This window comes from Electrophorus electricus, chromosome 16 (assembly GCF_013358815.1).
Source record: "Electrophorus electricus isolate fEleEle1 chromosome 16, fEleEle1.pri, whole genome shotgun sequence".
Classification (NCBI taxonomy): Eukaryota; Metazoa; Chordata; class Actinopteri; order Gymnotiformes; family Gymnotidae; genus Electrophorus; species Electrophorus electricus.
The window spans coordinates 3,127,546-3,148,782 of NC_049550.1; the positions used below are offsets into that span (position 1 = coordinate 3,127,546).

A 21,237-nucleotide genomic window follows, 5' to 3' on the forward strand; every position below is an offset into this window, starting at 1 on the left:
ACATACAGAATATTTGTATCAAAGATTTTTTGATCCATTAAAGCATATTTGTATCAAATATTTTTTGATCCATTACAGCTTTTTGTATTCCTTCCTTTTTATCAATATCAATTCCTTCCAACATTTTTATCAATATTTCTTGCTCCTTATCTGGCTGGATTGCCATTAGCTGGTTGGCCATTTGCCTATCTGGATCTGGGGGTCCCACTGGATATTATTTTTGTAGTTTTCTCCCAGTCTCTGTAGGTGGACTTGGGGATCGCTAGCCCATATTCCTTGTAGACACCACATGTGTGTCTTAGTTTGTGCTGTTGACCCTATATCATGAAGCTTTATATCATGTCCTGGTCTGTATCAGGGACCTCTTTTGTATAGTCTTGTATGGTCAGATGATGTTTGCCTGCTTTCAACAATCTAGTACTAAGTGAGTATACTTCTGCCTGCCTTTTCTAGCCACTTCTTGCAGGACTTTCTCATTCTATTTTCATCTACTTTCATGCTATCCGCACCCTCGGTTTCTCTTGAACTGTTCTCCTATTGGACATCCTCACTTCTCTCCAGTACAAGTATTGTCAAGGTGGATCAGTGGGTCAAGAATTGCATAACACACACACACACACACACACACACATATATATATATATATATATATATATGTGTGTGTGTGTGTGTGTGTGTGTGTGTTTTTCAGTCCTTTTCCTGTTGTATATGCATATTTCTTTAAGAATTGTAATTGGGTCGTAATCAGACATACGGCTCGACAATAATCAAGGTCATCCAAATGAATGGAGACTGGCCTGCTCATGGGCTTCCAGTGAACTCAGCATTATCCTTTCATTTAAGTGACCTTGATTAATGGCCAGCCTGATGTCTGATTACGACCCAATTACAATCAACCAATTGAATTTTAAGTGGTCTTGGAAAAAGAAGATGGATAGTGAGAGAGAAAGTTTCATAAATCTTTTAGTGGCCAGTCAGGTTCATCATATACTCTTTATGTCCTCATGATTTTCGTGAAAGATCATCTGCAGTTTTTTGGCCATCAGAGCTTGTATATGCTTGTACAAACTAGAAAAAAAAAACCACAAATCTGAACAAAACCAATACTGCATATGTCTTCTGCACAGTCTCCCTTGTACTCCATTTTAATTATTTATCTCTGTCCCTTTCTCTTACTGAACAAATGGGGTTTCTCTCCATCATAAAGCACCTTGTCCCCCATATGTCTCATTCCTCTACACAGAGTAAAAAAGGGTCATTTGTCAGTTTTGGCATTTTATTAACTAATAATGTGAAACTTTAGTTTAAAGATTAAAATGTAAAGTTTAAAGTTCCACCTTAATACAAATGCCAGATGTATCAAATTTCTAAGACATTAAGCAATTTGCTTAAGATTTAAACAATTATTTGACAAAGTTGCTTAATCTTAAACAAATGTTTCCTTCCTTGAAATCAATGGAGAGTAGCACTTTGTGGATGTTAATTTTAATTAAAATAAATAAATAAATCAAATCCCCCTCTCTCAATCCTCTGACTACCAAGCCTGTCAAAATGTGTACCCTTTTCTCACTCACCTAAGACAGGAAATGAACAGGAAATCTGCATGTGTTTGGAAAAGAATTCTGGAGTGGTAGTAGGCCTCTACTGGACTGGACTGTTTGTTATGTAGTGCAGTATTCAACCCTGAGTAATACATATTTAAGTGCTAGTTTGAATGAAAACAAAAGCTATTTACTGCTTATATATCAAGAGATGCAGTTTCTATAAAATCCATTTGGATTTTGTGGCAGCTAAAACGAGTCTCAAACCCTAACTCTTAATGCAATAGTCTTTGAACAAAATGAGAACAGAAGTATTTATGCTGCAAGGGCACTGCTCGAAAAAGGACAGAGCTCAAAAAATACCACAGCTCAAAAAAGGCCACAGCTTGAAAAGGGGTGCTACAGGATGCATTGAGATGAAAACTTATTTGATTTCAAAACAGAACTACAGTTATCAAAAGTGAATATTCATAAAAGGTTCAAGGATGGAATGGAGAAATTATTCTAGTCACCGTGAAATTATGAGAGCATGAAAATCATGAAGGTTAAATATAAACTTTTCTCCAAAAGCATTTTGTGACATGTCGATGAAACAGGAGCAAGACGCAAGTGCGAAATAAAGCACAAAATGTTTATTCAGAGAGGTTTAGAACAAGAACGGAAAGACGAGATTCAAATAATGATCAGACTTGCTCAGTCACTAGCGAGGCTAGGATGTTCAATGTGAAGCACTGAACTACGGCACCTGTGGGGTTTAAATAAGAGGAAAGGGGGGATAAGGCACAGGTGTATGTAATGATTTAATATGCTGGTGACTGGGATCAGGCAAGTTTTGTGCAATCTGTGCAGTGTGTTGGCTGGATACTGGCTGGGGTGTGATGCATTTGATTATACAGTACATTTTTAATTTTTCAAATCCAAACAAATTTGCATTATACCTGTTATCAATTACACATTGAAGTGAGGTTGAACAAATAATAAATGTTCACTATATAAGAATTTAAGATGATTCCTCCAATGTGTAAATTATAGATGCAGGTCAACATTCTTAATCTCATTTTGGCGCTTCTGCTTCGTTGTGGCCTTGTTCTCCTCTGCTCTTTCACTTCCTGCATTTCCACTTCCTCTGCTGCAGTGCACCGGCCCCCTCTGCCAGGAGAGGGGACTTTATTTCAAGTGATGCTGAAAGGTGTGTGATTGAGCGGAGAGGCCACACGGGGGCTGGTGACTGCAGCTGCAGCTCCGAGAATAGCGAGAGGAAGAAGCTGAGCCTGATGGTGGAGCGGGAAGGGGGGGGTCACACTCTCTGAAGTGTGTGTTTTCTTGCCTTTCAGACTCTGGTGGGGTGGGGGTGGGGTGGATGCAGTAGACAGGGTAGACGGAGGGCAGGAAGTATGCTGTTTTTCGTCTCCATTAAAGGTTATTCTGAAATAAAACCACTAAACCCCTCTTTGAGATGCTTTCAGAAAGAGTTCTGTTAAAGGAGTGCCTTATCCATCAAAGGTAACATGGCTAACATTTAGGAACATCGAAATGACCAGCAAGCATGATTTGTGTAATACTAATTGTTCCCTAACAGTGTTAGTGTTACGTTAAACAATGTCAATATCATATGAAGATGATATCATTCATCATGAATATAGAACAAAATGTACTTTTTTTAACCCCTTTTCTGTTGCATTCAGACAGCACAGTAACTATGATGTAGGACAATCAAAATATTTTGTCTTTTTAGACTACGGAAAATAATGAAATTAAGTTTAAAGTAAACAATGTCTTGTTCTGTTATTTTTTAAATATATTTTCTGGCAATAACAAAGATGAGGATAAATATGAAGACAAATAAATTGCTTAATTTTATTTTTACACAAGTGACTAATTTTGCTCCTGTGATATAAAAAGGCAGGGGAAGTATGATTAATCAATGGCAACAGAGAGCCTCTGCAATGACACATGGACACACTGAGGCTATTGTGCTAAACACAATGTCAGCGCACAGCAGCATGGACCTGCATAGCGGGTCGCAAACGGAACCCTTTAATACTACAGAAAGGACAGCAGATAGAATTAATGAACAGGCTCTTGATGTGCTGAAAACCATCAAATCACTGTCGTGCTCTCAGTCAGCACACGCAAGTGCTTCCAGACTCACTGATCAGATTTTAATGAAGAGTCATTCAAGGGCTGTAAAATCATTAGTTGCTGCTGGCCAGACAAAGCAATGGGGGAGCTATCCCTTATAGGACAGAGATGAGAGAGGGTGACTTCAGGAAAACAGTGCTTCTAAAACAAATGCAAGTATCACTGATCAAAGGCATTAAGTTCGGTCAGGATTATCACTGACATATTGCTTTATATTAATTGTTATGTTATGAGAAAACAAGCAATATACAAACAGAATTTATCTGCTTCTGAGGAGTTGGCTGATTTTGGACACTAAAATACTTTATGGTTTGAGCTGTTTGGTTCGAGACAGCATTGAAACATACAGATCACCATATGAGCTTCTAGAGCCCTTCTCTTTAAAAGGTCTGCCTAGTATCCTGTGCTTTGTTACCCATGTCATTATGAGGCTATGTCTTTGGTATGCTAGGAGACAGTCTCAGTGTAGGTGAGAGGAATATAAACAGTGCTTCTCAAAGGGCAGCTGGCCTCTCAGGCCTTGACAAGAGAGCCATGAACGGAGGTGACACTCCAATGACGGAGGTGACATTCTAATGATGGAGGTGACACTCCAATGCAGGTGACACTCTGACAGTTGCCATGTTTTACTGTTATGTTGTGGATTTTGGAAGAACCTTGCATGTTACAAGAGAATCTGCTGTCTTTACAACTCTTGTCAATTTTTTGACAAGCTCTACAAGCAAAAAAGCATCTTTGATGGTTAGAAGCAAAGCATTATAATAAAGCTGATGTTCCCGTCCAATCATAAATAAGATTAACTCAAGAGGGAAACAAAAAATAAGTTGAGTAAATTCAGTTCAAGTTACAAATAAACATTTGCAACATTCTGCAGCAATAGAAGAAGCACATTGCAAAAATAGAAGAAATAAAGAAAAACATTTCTGTCATTTCAACTTCACTGTATCTCAAACCAGAGTGCTATGCTTCTTTTCAAATGGACCATAATGCTTCTTTCACAGACTGACAGTGTAAAGTATCTCAGGCCTCATCTAGCGCCTATTTGCCAAGTCTCTTTCGGCACATCCGTGGTGTAGCTGGGTTTCTTATAGAAATGACATGCATGCCAGATATAGCAGGTGAATCAGACTCGCAGATAAGAAGCACTGACAAGACTCTGCAAGTACAGCCCTGGAGCAGAGAGTAGATGTATCGACCCTGGTGTATGAGTCCATCCCAGTGCATTTATATCGGCAGCGATCCCCTGCCAGCGGGTGAGCATGTGTCGCACCGGCTCAGAGACTGCAGCAGAAAGCCAAAATATTAACAATGCACAAGGATCCTGATACTGTATAAACACAGACCTCATAGTGGAGGTTATTTGTGTACATAAATAAAGAGATATGGGGAGTATATAATAGAGACATCCTGCATACTTATTGTCATAATAAATTATGTCATAATAAAATGACCAGATGGCTAACACTTGTGTTAATGATATTGCAGCTAATAGAAATACTTCTATCATTTTTTTTTAAATGATATTGCAGTAATTAGCAATACATAATGTAACATCAAATGGGGGTAGTGGTTATATGTCGGGGTCATGGAGAAAGGACAATGAATATTTATGGGCCTATGCTGGGGGTGGTGCAAATATGATTTCAGTTTGTGCAATCTGTTACATTTATTTACTTTGGCCCCCAAGTTCACCTCCAATCTTAGGTTTAAATCCAACTCACCATCAAACATATTTATACTAGAAAAGCATTTTCATCTGTGTTTTATGTCTTAATGTAACTGCAACATGTCTACACTGGTGTCTAGCTGTGAAGACCCATATTTAGCATGTCTGTTTGGGGTTGATGTTTAGGATTGTCCTGACTTAATCATTGTGAGAGGTTTTGGTGTGATAGGATTTGGAGCTTACATTTACCTTCATACCTTTTTTTTGTTAGGGTTTTGATGTTCATAGTTCAAGATTAAGGCTAAATTTAAAACACAAGAATCTAAATCTGGTCCTGATATACTGCCCTGCACTTTCAATTCAGTTTAATTCAACAGACCTTTAATTATCCTCTAAGAACAAACTACGGCAAAAAGACACAGAGCACAAACTTACATGAACATAGATGTAATAAAACCACATAAGACTCAATTCACCTTCAGGAAGTTGACACAGGTATGTCATAACCAAAAGGACTGTGAGTTGGGTACCCATGGTTAAGGTTGTCCTGGTAGAGTAATCATCCACAAGATTTGGCATAGACTTAGAACAATGGCTATATTGCCTTTTGTCTGACTCATTGTTTCTCTTTTTTTTTCTTTTAGCTTTTAGAATTGTAGGATTTAAGGATAGAACTTGACTGACTCACTTTGCAACTGCGATTGATTAGGTTATGTCTGATGATGTAGGGTTTAAGTCAGGGATCCGCTCAACTCACCTTCAGGAAATTGAGGTTGCGGTTGTGTTCGATGCTGGTGATCTCCAGGTTGCCCATCACCACCTCACAGTTCTCGTAGAACTTGCGCAGAGTGTGGTAGTGCTGATCCAGATCTGACAGGGTGCTGAGTTTGTTATCAGTTCCAGGACACACTGTAAAACAGATACGAGGGTGGTGGCATTCTGGTCAATCGCTGGAGATGAAAGGAATATAAACAGTGCATCTTCAAGGACAGCTGGCCCTTCAAGCTTTGGTGAGAGTGCTTGCTGATGGAGGTGACGTTCCACCGACAGAGGTGATGCTCCACAAATGGAGATGACACTCCAAAAGTGGCTATGCTTTACTGATTTGCCATGGATTTTAGCAGTGAAAATGACTGTGTAAAACTATAAAACCAGTACAAACCCCACAAACACACTAAGGCTGCCTACAGTAAGATGCACCACCCACTTGATTAGACATGGCTGGGGTTTTCTGTGTGTAAGTCTCAACCCACAAGCATTAATAAAACATATAAAACCCCAGAAACACTGCTGTGTATGATACACTGATACCAGCACAATTTCCAATAGCATGCCAGTGCTCCATTACCGTATCAGTGTAACTGTTGCAATAATAATGGCCTATTACACAAAAAATATATATACAGTCATTAGTGGGTCTGGTGGTTTGAGACTATCAAAAGGGGGGAAAAACTGCCTTTGAAACTGTGCATATTTAATTTTGAGCCAAACATCTGAATTATGAGTTATGAATATATGAATTAGATATTATATTTCGTAATCGTTTCATCTATGGTTTGTGCAAAGAGCACATATCCAGCATACCTCTACTGCAAATAAGGTATGCAGCAGTGTTAATCAAACAAAACAAGAAAGCAAATTGACTGGGATCATTAGAGTAATCCTGACATAATCATTGTAACACAAGGTTTTGATTTGACAGCATTTGTGGCTTAGGTAGTAGAGTTTACCTTCAGCAAGTTTGGCTGGTTAGGGTTGGGTTGGGGGTTTATAGTTCAAGGAGAAGGTTTATGACACTAAAACTGGTACTGTAGATATACTGTTCTGTGGAGTTTAATTCTAACACTTTCAAATCAGTTCAGTTCAATAAAACTAATTATTCCCTAAGGAAAAAAGTGGCAAAAAACACAAACTTACATAAACACAGATATAATAAAACCACATAAGACACATGACCCAGAAGAGCATGATTCTATATATTGTATGGTACTAGTTTCCAAAGCTGGATGGCGGTATAACAGCACCAGTCTTATTTAAGAGGGCTGTTGCAACTGGGATAATTGCAAACCATTCTATAGTGACAACAGCAATGATGGTGACCAGAAGCAAGCCACTCAAAGGCACCATGTAATATATGCCTGTAATGTTATAATACTACTAAACTCAGTAGGGGTCAGAACACAAGGACTGTCAGTTGTGTACCCCTGGTTAAAAGTTAGGGATGGCCTGGTTGTCAGTAGTATAGCCCCTCCTCCCAAACATCTCCCCGTGTGTGTATTTGTGTGTGTGTGTGTGTATGTTTGTCCATGTGGCCACACCCTCCCTGTGTTCCACATCTCCTCCTCGTTGTGTGTCCTTAGTATGCGTGTATAAAAGTCTGTTGTTTATGTGTGACTGTTGACAGTGTTTGACTATGACCTGCGAGCTACGTCTTCCGTGTTATATGCATTAATAAACGTATGTTTCTGTTTTACGCAACTCGTCACCACATCCTGCATTGCCTCCACGCGTTACAGAAACACCGGCCGACGAAGGATGCCTAGGAAGCGGAGCAAAAGAAGGCAGGGTAAGGAAGGAAGCAAATGCCCTTCCACAACCCTCACAGAGAGACCCTCCATCATCCTGGCCTCACTCTATACTCACACAACAGAGGAGAAGGCCACTGGTGGATTTTGGGGAGGCCCTGGGTATGGTCCAGTGTCGGACTCTGTGGAGTCCTACAGACCTGGACTATGGGGAGCAGTACGTGGAGTACCAGTACTCAGAAGTGGACTCCACTGGGTCCTACGAGCCCTACATGGACTATTTACACAGATTATGGAGGGAACAGGGAGTGCAGCGACATCAGTCTGCGGTCGGACTTGGGGTTCGACTGTGTGGAGGATCCGTCAGTAGAGGTGGAGGAGGTCCTCTATGGGGATCCTCCCACTGACAGTGATGTTGAGTCTGCAGTCTCCAGGAGCGACGAGCCTCCGGCACCTAAGATACTGCCTAAGGCTCCACCTAGGAGGTGCCGCTTGGGATCAAGCAAGCCATCCCATGCGGAGCGCATAGAGGCGGAACTCCCCCAGAACTCGTGCGCCTGTACCTAAGCCTCATAAAGGCAAGAAGGAAGCTATGGTAGAACCTGACTGAGTCACTTTGCGATTGCAAATTGTTAGGTTTAGGTCTGAAGATGTAAGGTTTATGTCATGAATAAGCTCACTTCACCTTCAGGAAGCTTTAAGCTTTAATTAAGCTTTATTTATAAGTTCATAGAAATATAAACATATGCTCAGGGGGGGTCACTATTAAACATAGGTCTTAAAGTGTGTGTGTGTGTGTGTGTGTGTGTGTGTGTGTGTGTGTGTGTGTGTGTGTGTGTGTGTGTAATTGTGGAGAGGGATCCAGACTGAAGGCAAGGTCATCAGAGCGGGTTATCACATGGGTATACGCCACCCTCCTGAGACCCCTGAAATGGGTGACAGACTTGACATATAATTAAACCACTTTTCCACCCATCAAGCACCTCTTCCCCATATGTTGCCCCACAATCCTCCATGCATGTTGTGTGTGTGTGTTTGTGTGTGTGTGTGTGTGTGTGTGTGTGTGTGTGTGTGTGTGTGTGTGTGTGTGTGTGTGTGTTTGCGTGTGTGTGTGTGTGTGTGTGTGTGTGTGTGTGTGTGTGTGTGTGTGCGTGTGTGTGTCTGTGTACCCAAATGGTATCTGTGTTGCAAACTGCGAACAGTCCCTTCCAAGCACCAACTGGTAGTTGCCATTGCTGTTGTATCACTTTAATGTCTCTGTTAATCAACGGCAAAGCTGAATCCTGCCCTTAGACATCATTTAGCAGTAACAGAGAGAAAATATCACCAGATTATGAATAGCCCAGTTCTTAAAATCAGTATTAGACTGTAGACCTACATCCCCAGTCTACAAGAAAAACAAGATATGGTGATAAAGACTAGGGTTGTCAAAAGACTGAGGTTATCAAAAGCACTGTTAGATAGTCTTTCTGGAGTCTAATTCCAGCAGATTAACAGCATTATTCATTAGTGTGCTTAGACATGACTAAATGAACATAAAGGATTATCTGAGGTGCTGACCGAAATGATCCGCAAACAGCATCAGTCCTTCTTAAGCAATTATGTAAATAAAGAGAAACATACAAATATGAATCATGGTAACTGGTAAATCATCTTTAACAAATAATGCAGGATTCCATAAACTGTAAAAGAGTTTAAATATGAATGAGCACTTAGGCACATTCTTTTGGCTTCCAGTGAAGCAGACATGTTACATGACAGGGGACAGTTAAATGCTTCACATTATTTAATTCACTACCTATTGTTATTGAACCATTGTACAAGTTCTTGGAAAGCTCCTGTCTGGATCCAGGAGAGAGCAAAATCTTGATTTTTTGTGCAAAAAAACAAATTGGGTTCTGAATCCAGAAAACATGGCCTAGCTTTAATTATATGAATTCACCTTTATTCATCAAAACCCAAATCAATAATAATTAGTTTCAGATGTCAAAAGAGAGGTGTAAATAGCCAATATAGTGATATGGAACATCGCACCAAACTCGATCATAAGTCATGCATGCAAATCCCTATTCTTATTAAAGGTGGTGCAGCAGGGAGTCCACATTTTCAAAAGGAGCAGTGTCAGAATCCAGGTGCAAGGCTCTTGTACGAGGCTGCTAAAACATGAAGAGAGTTAAGTCAGGTACACAGGCCACTGGAAGACTGTCTGATAGGCAGATATTTTGATCCAACCATGGCTGCCATGTGCTGCAGTTTTTATAGAAATGAGCTTGTGCTCAAGTCTACTCCCCCCAGTGTTTGCCATCACTGAATGAACTTGGCTCTCCTGTGTCAGCATGTGCCCACCATGTGTCCCATGTGGGAACCTGCACACATATTCAATTCCATGAACTCAACAAAACTATAGAAAGTGCACATCCAAAATGCTCAAAATAAGACTGACACTTGGATACTGTAAAACCATGTGTCAAGTCCTCGAAATGCACGTAGAAGAGGCAAGGATGCAAATCAGCATTCAGCGCCCCGGCCGTGGGCATGAGAGAAAAGAGCCTAGGCCAGCAGTAATTTTAACAAGGTCGCAGCAAGAGCATCCTTTGTCATACGTGAGGTCTGCAATGAGGAGCTCGCTTAGCATAATTCAGCATGCACAATGCTAAATCAAATTTGGCTCAGGCGTGCTGTCAAATCTCAATTTTTTCTTTGCTCATTCTGTAAGACAGAAAAGATTTACAGTCAGATACCATAGACAGGTATTTTTGACAGGAAAGGACAAGCTACAGAGCTTAAGTACCTAAAATATGTAAACTTCCTAGTACTGTGCAACACTGTGTAAGTCCTATTCTATTTTCCCCCACAATAAGGTCCTCCTACAAAGTGAATGAGGTCAGGAAGTGCTTTTCCTACAAATATCTTACAATTAACCATATGAGGGAGGAAAGGCACCTCACTGCATAATCTAATGAATCTAATGAAACTGGTTCCATGTGATGTCTGGCTGTTACCCCGAAGTAACAGTTCCATGAATGGGTTATGGTTGAAATAAATCATGTCACCTCTGAATTAAGCATAAAATAATCATGTGATGCTAATGATGTTTGTATTATTTCTTCAGAGCCCAAGACTAGTTATCAGCCTCACCAAATCCAAAAAGGAGAATTTTCATCTAGTAAAAAGTCGATCGACTGTAGTTGACATTAAAGTTTTGGCACATTTCTAAGTGAGCACAAACTGCAAATATAGTTAGAAGTGTTACACTGCTAAGCAACCTGCAAGCTTGCACTAATAAAAGTGATGTCTGTTCCAGGGCAGTCTGCATTTGTGAATGTAAATGTCTTTGTATTTTGGAAGTTAGGGCAATGACCCTGGCGACTGGCCACCACTGGTGGGTGGATAAGCTCTGATCTAATTGAATGATTGCTAGTCTGCTGAATTGCTCAGAATTTGAGAAATGGTTATTGCAGAGAGGCAGTAATGAACTCAATGAGGTGAAATGAATACCTCTATCAGGATTCTGACCTGTCCTCATCACCTTTCACTGAGTGGCAATAAAACAGCAAACGTTCTCCACATGTGCAGACAGGTAGAGAGGGAATGAAGATAAGGGCATATCAATGAGAACATAACATTCTACAACAAGTGCTTACTAGTTTTGCATAAATGCTTAATTTCAAGTAATTGCTGCTTATTACAAAGCTGTAATTATCCCCAATGCTTTGTTCCATTCATATCAGGATAGTTTTTCAGAGCTGCACATTGTAGCAGGTCCTACCTAGTTCTACAGGTCTATTGGTGGGAAGAGGAGTCATAGTTCCATCAAAGATTCTTCCCTGTGCTGTCTCGTATACTCTACGGTCTTTGAGTGTGGCTGTAGGTGTTGGGTGAGTGAAACATTAAAACTTATATCCCTCTCGGGGACACAGATGTGTGAGGAAAGGCCTCGGATAAAACAAAGTGGAAGCTGAAAGATATCCCAAGGGTCCTACACTCCTCTCAAACACCTCACACAGACGTGACAAGCATGATACCATATGAAGACATGATAGAATTATCTCTTGAAACAAGTTCAAAATTGTTCACTTGCTTTGCACACATTGAAGGCAATAGATGTGCCTAAAAATATGTTTTGCTTTCTATTCTAAAACCAGGCTTGATTGAACATGGATTGAACTATGTTGATTTATCAGTTATGGTCATAAATTGTTTTAAGTGGTAGATATGTCTTATTTCTCAGTGACTGAAGCTTATATTGATAAAGGTTTATGGATTAGATGCCAAGGAATAGACATCTCTTTTCTGTGAGCATGCTTTGATCTGTAAATCTTCCTTATGGCTTCTATGCTTAGAATGAGCTTGACCTGTGAGTGTACCTGTGACTCCTCCTCAGCACGATTAGAATTCGGTGCTGCACACTCTGACTCAGGCCAAAATCAGTGCCATCAGCTGTTGGAACAGCTGTTGTGCATCTCTGACATAAACACACCGGAATGGCCCACATGGCAAATAATTTTGGGGAGGGTGATTCACCTAGCTTAGTTAGGCTTATATTTTATTGCTTTGTAGTCATGTACATAAACTTTTATATTAGACTTTGTAATGATGTTTAGGTGCATGGCTAAATAATCACTGTTAACTCAATAATTAATGTTTGTTAGAGTCAAGGCAAAAGGATAAAATGCAAAAGTTAGGGAAAGGAGAAAATTTGAGATACACTCAATTTACTCAAACGGTTCATAGCCATTTACTTATTCACAATGACCTTCACAACAATAAGCTTTATAAATTATGCTGGGAGCCTTTCTATTTAGCTATTCCTTGAAAACAAACAGCCAAAGAAGCTAGGTCAAAACAAACAAACAAACAAACAAACAAACAAAAAACAGTCTCATGTCATAATACATCAAAATTGAATGGAGAAACTTGGCTAAATTACTTTTCCTTGTTACCTCTTGACTGTTAAGTGGTACGAATGCAAACTTCCACCTCTGCAGGCTTCCAGGTGAAGTAAGCAGGAAAGAGTAATTGCACTGGGTGTTGCAACTCCCAGAGCTGTACTGTGAGCTCATGGCAAAACTGCCAGACTCTCCACAGGGAGATAAGGTAGCAAGAGAGATGGAGATGCGTGTGCGTGCGTGCGCGTGTGAGTGTGTGTGTGTGTGTGTGTGTGTGTGAGTGTGTGTGTGTGTGTGTGTGTGTGTCAATGTTTGACAGCTGTGGGCCATGTCCATTAGTGTCTAATAGAGAACATGACATTCTTCACTGTGTTTTTGACATGATCTTGAACAGTGGAGCATTTTGGCTGTTGATTGCTTTTTGATGACACTGATGATAGACTAATGGTTAACCTCCACCTCTACCTCCACCTACACCCCCCCCAAAAAAAAAATATAGACTTGCTTTCTCAGATTATTAATTATTAATGTTTATTGATTAACTCCACAGGAACCTTTGTTTTACATACAGAAACTAGCATTGCCTTCATGAATTTCATGTCAGTTTGCTAGCTAGTTTGAGCCTTTGCTCATTTAACTGTTTTGTTTTGTCTGTGTACAGCATTCATGGGACAAAAGAAGTCCCCTTAAACTCACACCTCACCACCTATAGTCTGATTAAATTACTTTTAAGACACATAAGTCTAATTAAACAGAAAGTAAAAACAAATCTGACAGCATTATAGATGTGAAGTGGTCTGAGTTTGTCTGGAAATTTTTACTAGACTAGATTCCCCCACTGGATTGCTCATCTGCATAAGATTATCTGGCCATATAGGTTCTGAAGGCATTTGTTATTGGTCCTCTCAGAAAGTAAATAAATTGTTTAAAAGTAGTTATGAACATATAAATAACCAAATGTGTACTCATTGTGCAAGCCATTTGGCGCTTAAGTAACAAAGCCTAAAGCATCTTAAATCTCTGGTTTTTCAATCTTAAAAGATCAGAGTGAGATGTTTTCTCAGACTATGCGATTTTCAGCAGATGTGAAGCTGATTACTGTCTGTAGTAACTTCACTGCTACTGTCGAGGTGCCATGTTGTTATTTGGTGCTTTTTCTTTACTATGTGTAGAGAGAGAGGGAGAGAGAGAGAGAGAGAGAGAGAGAGAGACTGATTAATGGATTGAAGGATTGATTGTTAGTATTATCTTACTGTAGCAGGTTAAATAAAGATCAAAAGAAACAACACTAGTTCTTCTGTTTGCATTCTTGCACAGCTAAAATATCCTGTATCATGCTTTACAGAGAGATGTTAAATATATTTGATACATATATTAATTTGTAGGTGTTATATGACTGAGACTGTCTCTCTATGACATGACTTGGAGTGCAGTCTCTAGATGCAAGATCTAGCATGCTTCTACAAAGCAAAACAGGGCTTCCTTGAGCTTAAAACAATATCATTCAAACAACATAACATATCGACATACTGAATTTTACTCAGTTGTCTCAGAATTTTACTCCCTGGCTGAAGGCCCTGAAGGAACTGCTTCTCCTGCTCTCGCTTACATCTCGCCAAAATGATGTGGAGGTGCGAGAGGAGTTTTAATTGGCCTACCCTGAGGGAAGGAAAAGGCCTCAGTGCTGCCATCTAAGCCAACTGGGACGCACACACCCAAACACACAAACACACACACACACACACACACACGGTGGTGCAAAGTAGTTACTAAATGTGCCAGTGTCCCCAATCCCTCCACAAGGGCATCACCAGTGATGTACAACCAAAAGTGCTTTTCCTCAGTTACAGCAGTTTCATGGAGTTGTTATGAGGACTTAACAGCAATATTGTCAGAATTACATTCTAGGTGTTTCATGGCTTCTACGTGGATAAAAATCTGAAGGAAAAGAGAAAGAAAAAGACTATAGAGAAAGAAAAAAGTCTATAATCAGGACAGAGGAATAGTGTTCAGTCTATGGATGAAGAGAGGCTGCATTGCACTTTATGCAAATGTATCTCATTTGAGTGCGAGTATGTGCAATTGACACAGCCTGAGGCAGAGGACATTAACACACACTCAACCTGCTGCTGCACTGGCCATTTTTAAATGGCTCTAGGTTTATTGTGTATTTAATCTACGCTAGATTCACTTTCCCTAAACTCTAAATTTGTTCCTAATATGTTCCTTAAACTGGTCGATATAAATAAACAAAATGAAATATTTTGGGCTCTAGTCAACAAGTGCTGTTTTTTCCTTCTCTGCAGCTTCTGTTCATAGCAGGCGCCTTGTTGAGCAGTGAGGCTGCGGAGACTAATTAGCCATGGCAGTATGATCAAAATCTCATTATTGTTCAATTAGCTGTGAGGCACAATTTTTTAAAAACACACTTTAAATAAGTGAATGCATTTCATTTAAGTGTATTTGTCACTATATGATCGTAAAGGTGATTTACATTAAAAGAGCTTGTGATTATTTAATAATTTTTAAACATGCTTGAAAGTACTTAATAAGTGTCAGTGGCAAATTTTCTAGTAACCATTACCTGTGGTGGACTCTCAAGACAATACTAAAAAATAAATATTATTTAAGTGCGATGGGTTTAAAAGGCATACTGATGAGAATATGCCATCTAACTACCTTAAAACTGGGGACTGGGATGCCCTGTTGTGTGTACTGCACTGTTCTGGATTAACTCTGGGAACAACAGACTGATCACAGCAGCATATCCTTCAATTCAGTGTACAAAAGGTGCTACTGCTACAGGACGTGAAAAGGTTGACCAAGGAAGGAAGCTAAAGGCATTATGATAGCAAGGGTATTACGTGGGGATCACAGAAGCAGCTGAAAATGGAGAGAGTATATGAGAATCTGTGCAAGCTGTGCAAAGCTTGAATCAACAAGTTAAGGGCAAAGTGTGATTCCACATGGGGCACAAGACAAAAATTAGCACGTAGGGAACGCTAGGCAAATCAGTACTACATCACTGTGGAGAGACCGGTGAACAGCAAAACAAGTGGAAAGGTATCCTTGTGACACATAGTCTGTCTAAATAAAGACATGATCATCATTAACTCCAACAGCATTAAAGATACATTTTATTATGGATTAAAAAATCCATAACAGCACTAAATAAATTATTTTAAAGCCTTTTTGCATTCATTATGTCATGTATGTATCATGTGTAAGATATTACCCTGCAAAGAGAAACATAGGAAGTGAAAAGGAAACCTTTTTACACAGAGAACCATCCAGCTATTACATTTAACAGTGATTAGTACAGAATGCTAGTAGGATTAGGTGCTTCAAGTAACTAGCAACTGTGACTAAATCACTAACTGAATGGCTATTGAGGGGCAAAGGATGAAGGTTGTCCATGAAAAGCACACAGAAAAGTGCCCATATCTAATAAAGAGTCTTCGAAGAATGAAGCAGTGAGCCATCATAAGTGTGTATGTAGTAGCATCAATATCCTTTAAGAAGTAATAAAATGAGGAAAAGGTTTCAGAATGGGGCAGTATCTCTGTTAGCAACTGGATACAAAAAGGTGGCTTTGAAGAAGTGCTGTGAAACCCAGACATTTCTTGGTGAGGTAGGGATTGTATGGGCAAAGAGCTCAACCTATAACTGAGCACAGGAACATCTTATGGGAAAGAATGCTGAGAGTGTTATTATGAAGGTGCTGGAAATATGGCATGTGGCATGACAGGCAACATCGGTTGGTACAGAAGATGTGCCATGTGCTGTGTGCCAGCTTTGGCAGGTCTCTACCCAGTGGAATTCTGGGTAGGACTTACAGTAGCTGAAGGAGATGGCAACCAGGAGCACAGGACCCAGAGTAACACAGGTATCACAGGTATGGTGTCTTGCTTAATTGAAAAGAAACATTTCAGAAAATATTTTTAAAAAGCAAGGTGTCCCCAAACTTTTGACGAGAATTGTATTTATAGGCTAGGTGTTGTCTAGGAAGGAGGTTTCAGGGGCGTCAGAGATTTCCCATTCTTTAGTAACTCCATAATTTTCTACCTGCAACCATCATTTTCAACATGCTAAACTACTTCAGTTAAAGTACTGAAAAGCTACTGAGAGCTGAAGCATTTAGTACTGGTTTTATCATAAGCATTAATTTATCGGTTTATGTGCATTACAGGAGCAATTGAGCTTCTGAAAATGGCATGACATTATACAAGTCTATAAGTATTTCATATGACCCCGAGAGTGCTGTATATGTGTGCATGTATGTACCATCAAAGAGGCAATTCACTAGTCTAGCACTAGAAAAAGAATGTGACTTAAAAATGCTTCTCTGGGACTCGACCTAAGTGAGATGAAACTTACTGGCTGCTTGATCAGCCTGAGGCGGTGCTTTGAAAAAAAATGAGCTCCCTGATTTGCTGTCGGCAGCCTCAAAGCTGGTGGCTGCATCTTAGATCTCCACCTGGCAAACGACCATGGACATCCTCTAGAAACATTTCCTGGTCACTTTGTTGATTTCCCAGACAATTTGGCATCGAATTCTCATTCCAGGGTAAGCAAAATGCAAGGAACCTACTGTGACCTGGAGAACATGACACAGGAGACCATCCTACATGGTCTGATGCTGCAAAACTGATACAGCCTTTTAAGAAGTGCCAGAGGAGAAATTGTTGTTATGCTACTGCTCCCCCCTTGGTGGGACCTGTCTATTTTGGGCCATTGGACCCTCTGGGGATTCTGGTTATGCTGCTTGTCTCGGCACTGAGGGCACAGACAGTGTACATGAGTCCACAACCAGTAATGCGGCACAGGCAGCTAAGGCTAAAGCCAGCCTATCAGACTACTATCTGGACTTTAGTACTGACTTCAACTTTGATGGTGTTTGATAATTCTTAGGTTCAGAACCATGTCTGCAATAAATACACAAAGGACCAGTTTACACAAGAGATATAGAGGTCCAATCATACTGCTATCAACAGGTTCTGACTGGTTTACTGGTTTAAGTAAGCACTGGTTTAATTCAAGATGAAACTGTATGAAGATATAAAAACACATATATCTTATATATATATATATATATATATATATATATATATATATATATATATATATATATATATATATATATATATATATATATATATCCAGCTGTATATCTGCACTGTTTTTAGGATTAAAGCAGAGGCTGAAAACATTCAGATGTAGGCCACAAAGTTTCTCAAGCACAGGAAGTATCCTATTTTTGAAGAAACTTTGTGTTACACCTGAATTTTTCATTCCTCCCTCTCTCTCTCTCTCTCTCTCTCTCTCTCTCTCTCTCTCTCTCTCTCTCTCTCGCTTACAAATATCTAGTTTCTAACTCAACAGTGACTACCATGGCCACGTCATTTACTCACTTCATCATCACTGTTGCATTTAAAATGGCCACCACCAAATTATTAAACAGTCAACATTAGTCTTATGATTAGAAACCAACCACTCATGAGTGGAATAGTGGTGCCTTCAAATTGTGCTACAAAAGTGAAGTAGTGGTAAAAACGTGCAAAGACGTTTCAGACAGAGGTGAGACTATGGTTTCACCTCCTAGAGCTTCAGAAGTCAAAGTCAAATTTATTTATACATTGCTCTTTACAACAGATGTTGTCACAAAGCAGCTTTACAAATGTCTGAGTCCAAGCCCCCAGTGAGCAAGCCAAGGGCGACAGTGGAAAGGAACAACTCTCTTGAGCATGAGGAAGAAACCTTGAGAGGAACCGAGACTCAAAGGGGGGGTTCATCCTCCTCTAGCCAGAAGCACTTTACTTGACTATTTTATATATATGTAAAAAGTGACAGCATTATTTAGCTTCTATAGTATATGCAAGGAACTACTAGTGATTAGATGACACAAGGAAAAAAGAAAGACCAAGATGTGTTACTTAAGGCCTCCAGTTCTATTTCATGCCATGTCATGGTGTACCAGAACACCTGGCCTATGCAGTCCAGATTTAAAAAAAATGTCTGGCCATGACAGACTCATGATAGACTCTTTCCCTGCAGTACCACAGGCCCGCTGTGATACAAAGTGTGTGGAGACACTGCAATAAACTCCCCAGGTGGAACAAAAAAATTTGTCTCTGTATAAAAAGCGTTCTTGTTCCTGTGTGTAGTCTCTTCTCCATCTAGAGTTGCTTGCAGGAGACTGGGGAGATGGCTAACCTTCCGACTCTGTCTCTGGAACCATCTTCTCCTTCGGGGTCATGAGGAGGGAGTGGGCCAAGGAGCAGCATCCTTCTCAGCTCAGACCACTTTAACTGCTTATAGACTTTCTGCCTCACTCTTTCCATGTGGTTCACAATCTCAGGCTCTGACTCCTTCTTTCACTCCCTCTTGTGCACACACATAAACACACACATTTCAATATCTGTTTCTGTGTTTTTCTATATTTGTCTGTAGTTGAGAGAAGAATTTGTTTAGTTAGCTAATGTAATGTGGTTACCTGAGTTGTGATAGGGGTTGCCATATTAGATAGGGTGAAAGAACAAATAAACAATTCAAAGGCATGTGTGTGTGTGTGTGTGTGTGTGTGTGTGTGTGTGTGTGTGTATGTGTGTGTGTGTGTGTGTGTGTGCATTTGATAAGTATCACTGGCAAAGGTCAAATGAGAGTATGAGATATGAAAAATGCACAAAAAACACAAGCAATGAGTCCTTTACCCCCCTTTAAAAAACACTTATAGGTGACAGCTGAATGAAAGAGCCTTATGTCTCTGAGCAGTTCCCAGAGGTGGATCTAGGACCATTAGCACACCTTTAGGAAATCTAAGGAATAATAGCTTGCAACGATGAGCTCTCCATTCCATCTCACAATCATGCCACATGAACAAGATTAAGAACGGGCACTGGTGTTCAAGATCCTTGATCCTTGTTCTTCTGCCTCGGCAAACAGAAGCATCCAAGAAAGAGGAAGAAAGAAATGTGTCAGCAACTTTGCCGCAGCAGTGAGTGGGCTCCTGAAACAGCGTCGCACAAGCCCAGATCAGTGTAATAGAGTAACAAATATATCTGCTCTTTTCTAATGAAGTGGTGTTGAAATTTTGGCATGGATGCCACCCTTCTGCCCTACTTTTTCTTTATTAGTTTGTTTCTCTGTCTTTCAATTTGTTAGTGCCTTCAATCTTATGTCAGTGTCTTTCTGATTATCGGTAACTCTCCGTAACCTGTGAATTACAAACACATCTCTTAATTAGAGAATGCCAACAATTTTTCTGAGGAAAGATACATGATATCCAGCAATGGAACTGCTGGACTGTGGCAAAGCTAAAACAGCTCACTTTGAAAGTATATAAAGAAGTGTACATAGTGTAGTTACTCTTCATTATAACACAGCCACCGTGAAGAAGCATAAAGCAAATTATTAGTTAATTAACTATTCATACATTTTTAATGTCAAGTAATGCCAAGTCATTAAGTCATTCTCATTGCATACTTGGACAAAATTGAGCATATTAGTACTTTTTAGGTTCTGAAGGGTTCAGCAAATCAGCAGCTCACAGCCCTTTAAAATTACAGATAGCAACATTTGTGTGAACTATTGAAAATAAATAATTACCCTTTTTTGTCTGGGCATTGTTTTAGGTGTCATTGGTGGACTTGGCCCAGTCAAAGCCCCATATGCCAACTGAGAGAGCTACAACAGAGAGACTGGCACAATGAGACCAGCTACAGATGAGAGACTGGCATAGCAAGCTCAGCTACAGGGGAGAGACTGGAACTGAGAAATCAGCTACAGTGGAGAGACTGGCACAATGAGATCAGCTACAGGGGAAAGACTGGCACAGAGAGATCAGCATCAGAGGGTAAGGCACTGAGAGCAATAAAGAGTCTGTCAACAGAGATCAGGATTAACAGGAAGATCACACTTGGATTCACTTCTGCATGCTCTGGCCAGAACAGGACAAGCACAGAGAGCAGAAAATCAACAGAGATGATGTAATCACATCATCACTAGGTGTTAGCCTCCATCCAACCAATGCACTAGTGAGAGACAATACTGTTGCCACTTTCATGCAGACATCTACAAAGCAGACTGTTTGCTTAGTATACTGAGTATTGATAAAAGCAACAAAGAAAACATCCAACTGAATGTGAATGTAAGTAAGTTTTTAAGGTGCATGTGAATGCCTCATGTAGTATTTCTTCCATTCACTCCAAACTTGTCACGGACTGAATGTGGAGTTTATATAAAAGGGCAAAGTAGTTAAGCTGTAAAACACACGATGCAAAGTGTGTATGCAAAGAAGCCTTCTGTGTGTGTGTGTGTGTGTGTGTGTGTGTGTGTGTGTGTGCATGCATGTGTGTGTGAAATGTGAAAGCCTTTCTTTTCACTGAACTGATGACTGATGAAACACTCATTATTATGATTAAATAATCATTTTGTAATGTTCAAAATGTATATATATAATTTTATTTATTTATTTA

General features: G+C 39.9%; 1 protein-coding gene across 7 annotated transcripts in view; it reads right to left on the reverse strand.

The window, feature by feature from the left end:
• Positions 1–21,237, reverse strand: part of LOC113579192 (receptor tyrosine-protein kinase erbB-4-like) — a 127,796-nt gene that overhangs the window by 61,864 nt on the left and 44,695 nt on the right. For all 7 annotated transcript variants that reach the window (XM_035534823.1, XM_035534822.1, XM_035534821.1 and 4 more), the window contains exon 2: positions 6,107–6,258. In XM_035534823.1, coding sequence (XP_035390716.1) covers positions 6,107–6,258 — 152 coding nt within the window. The remainder of the gene's footprint in view (positions 1–6,106; positions 6,259–21,237) is intronic.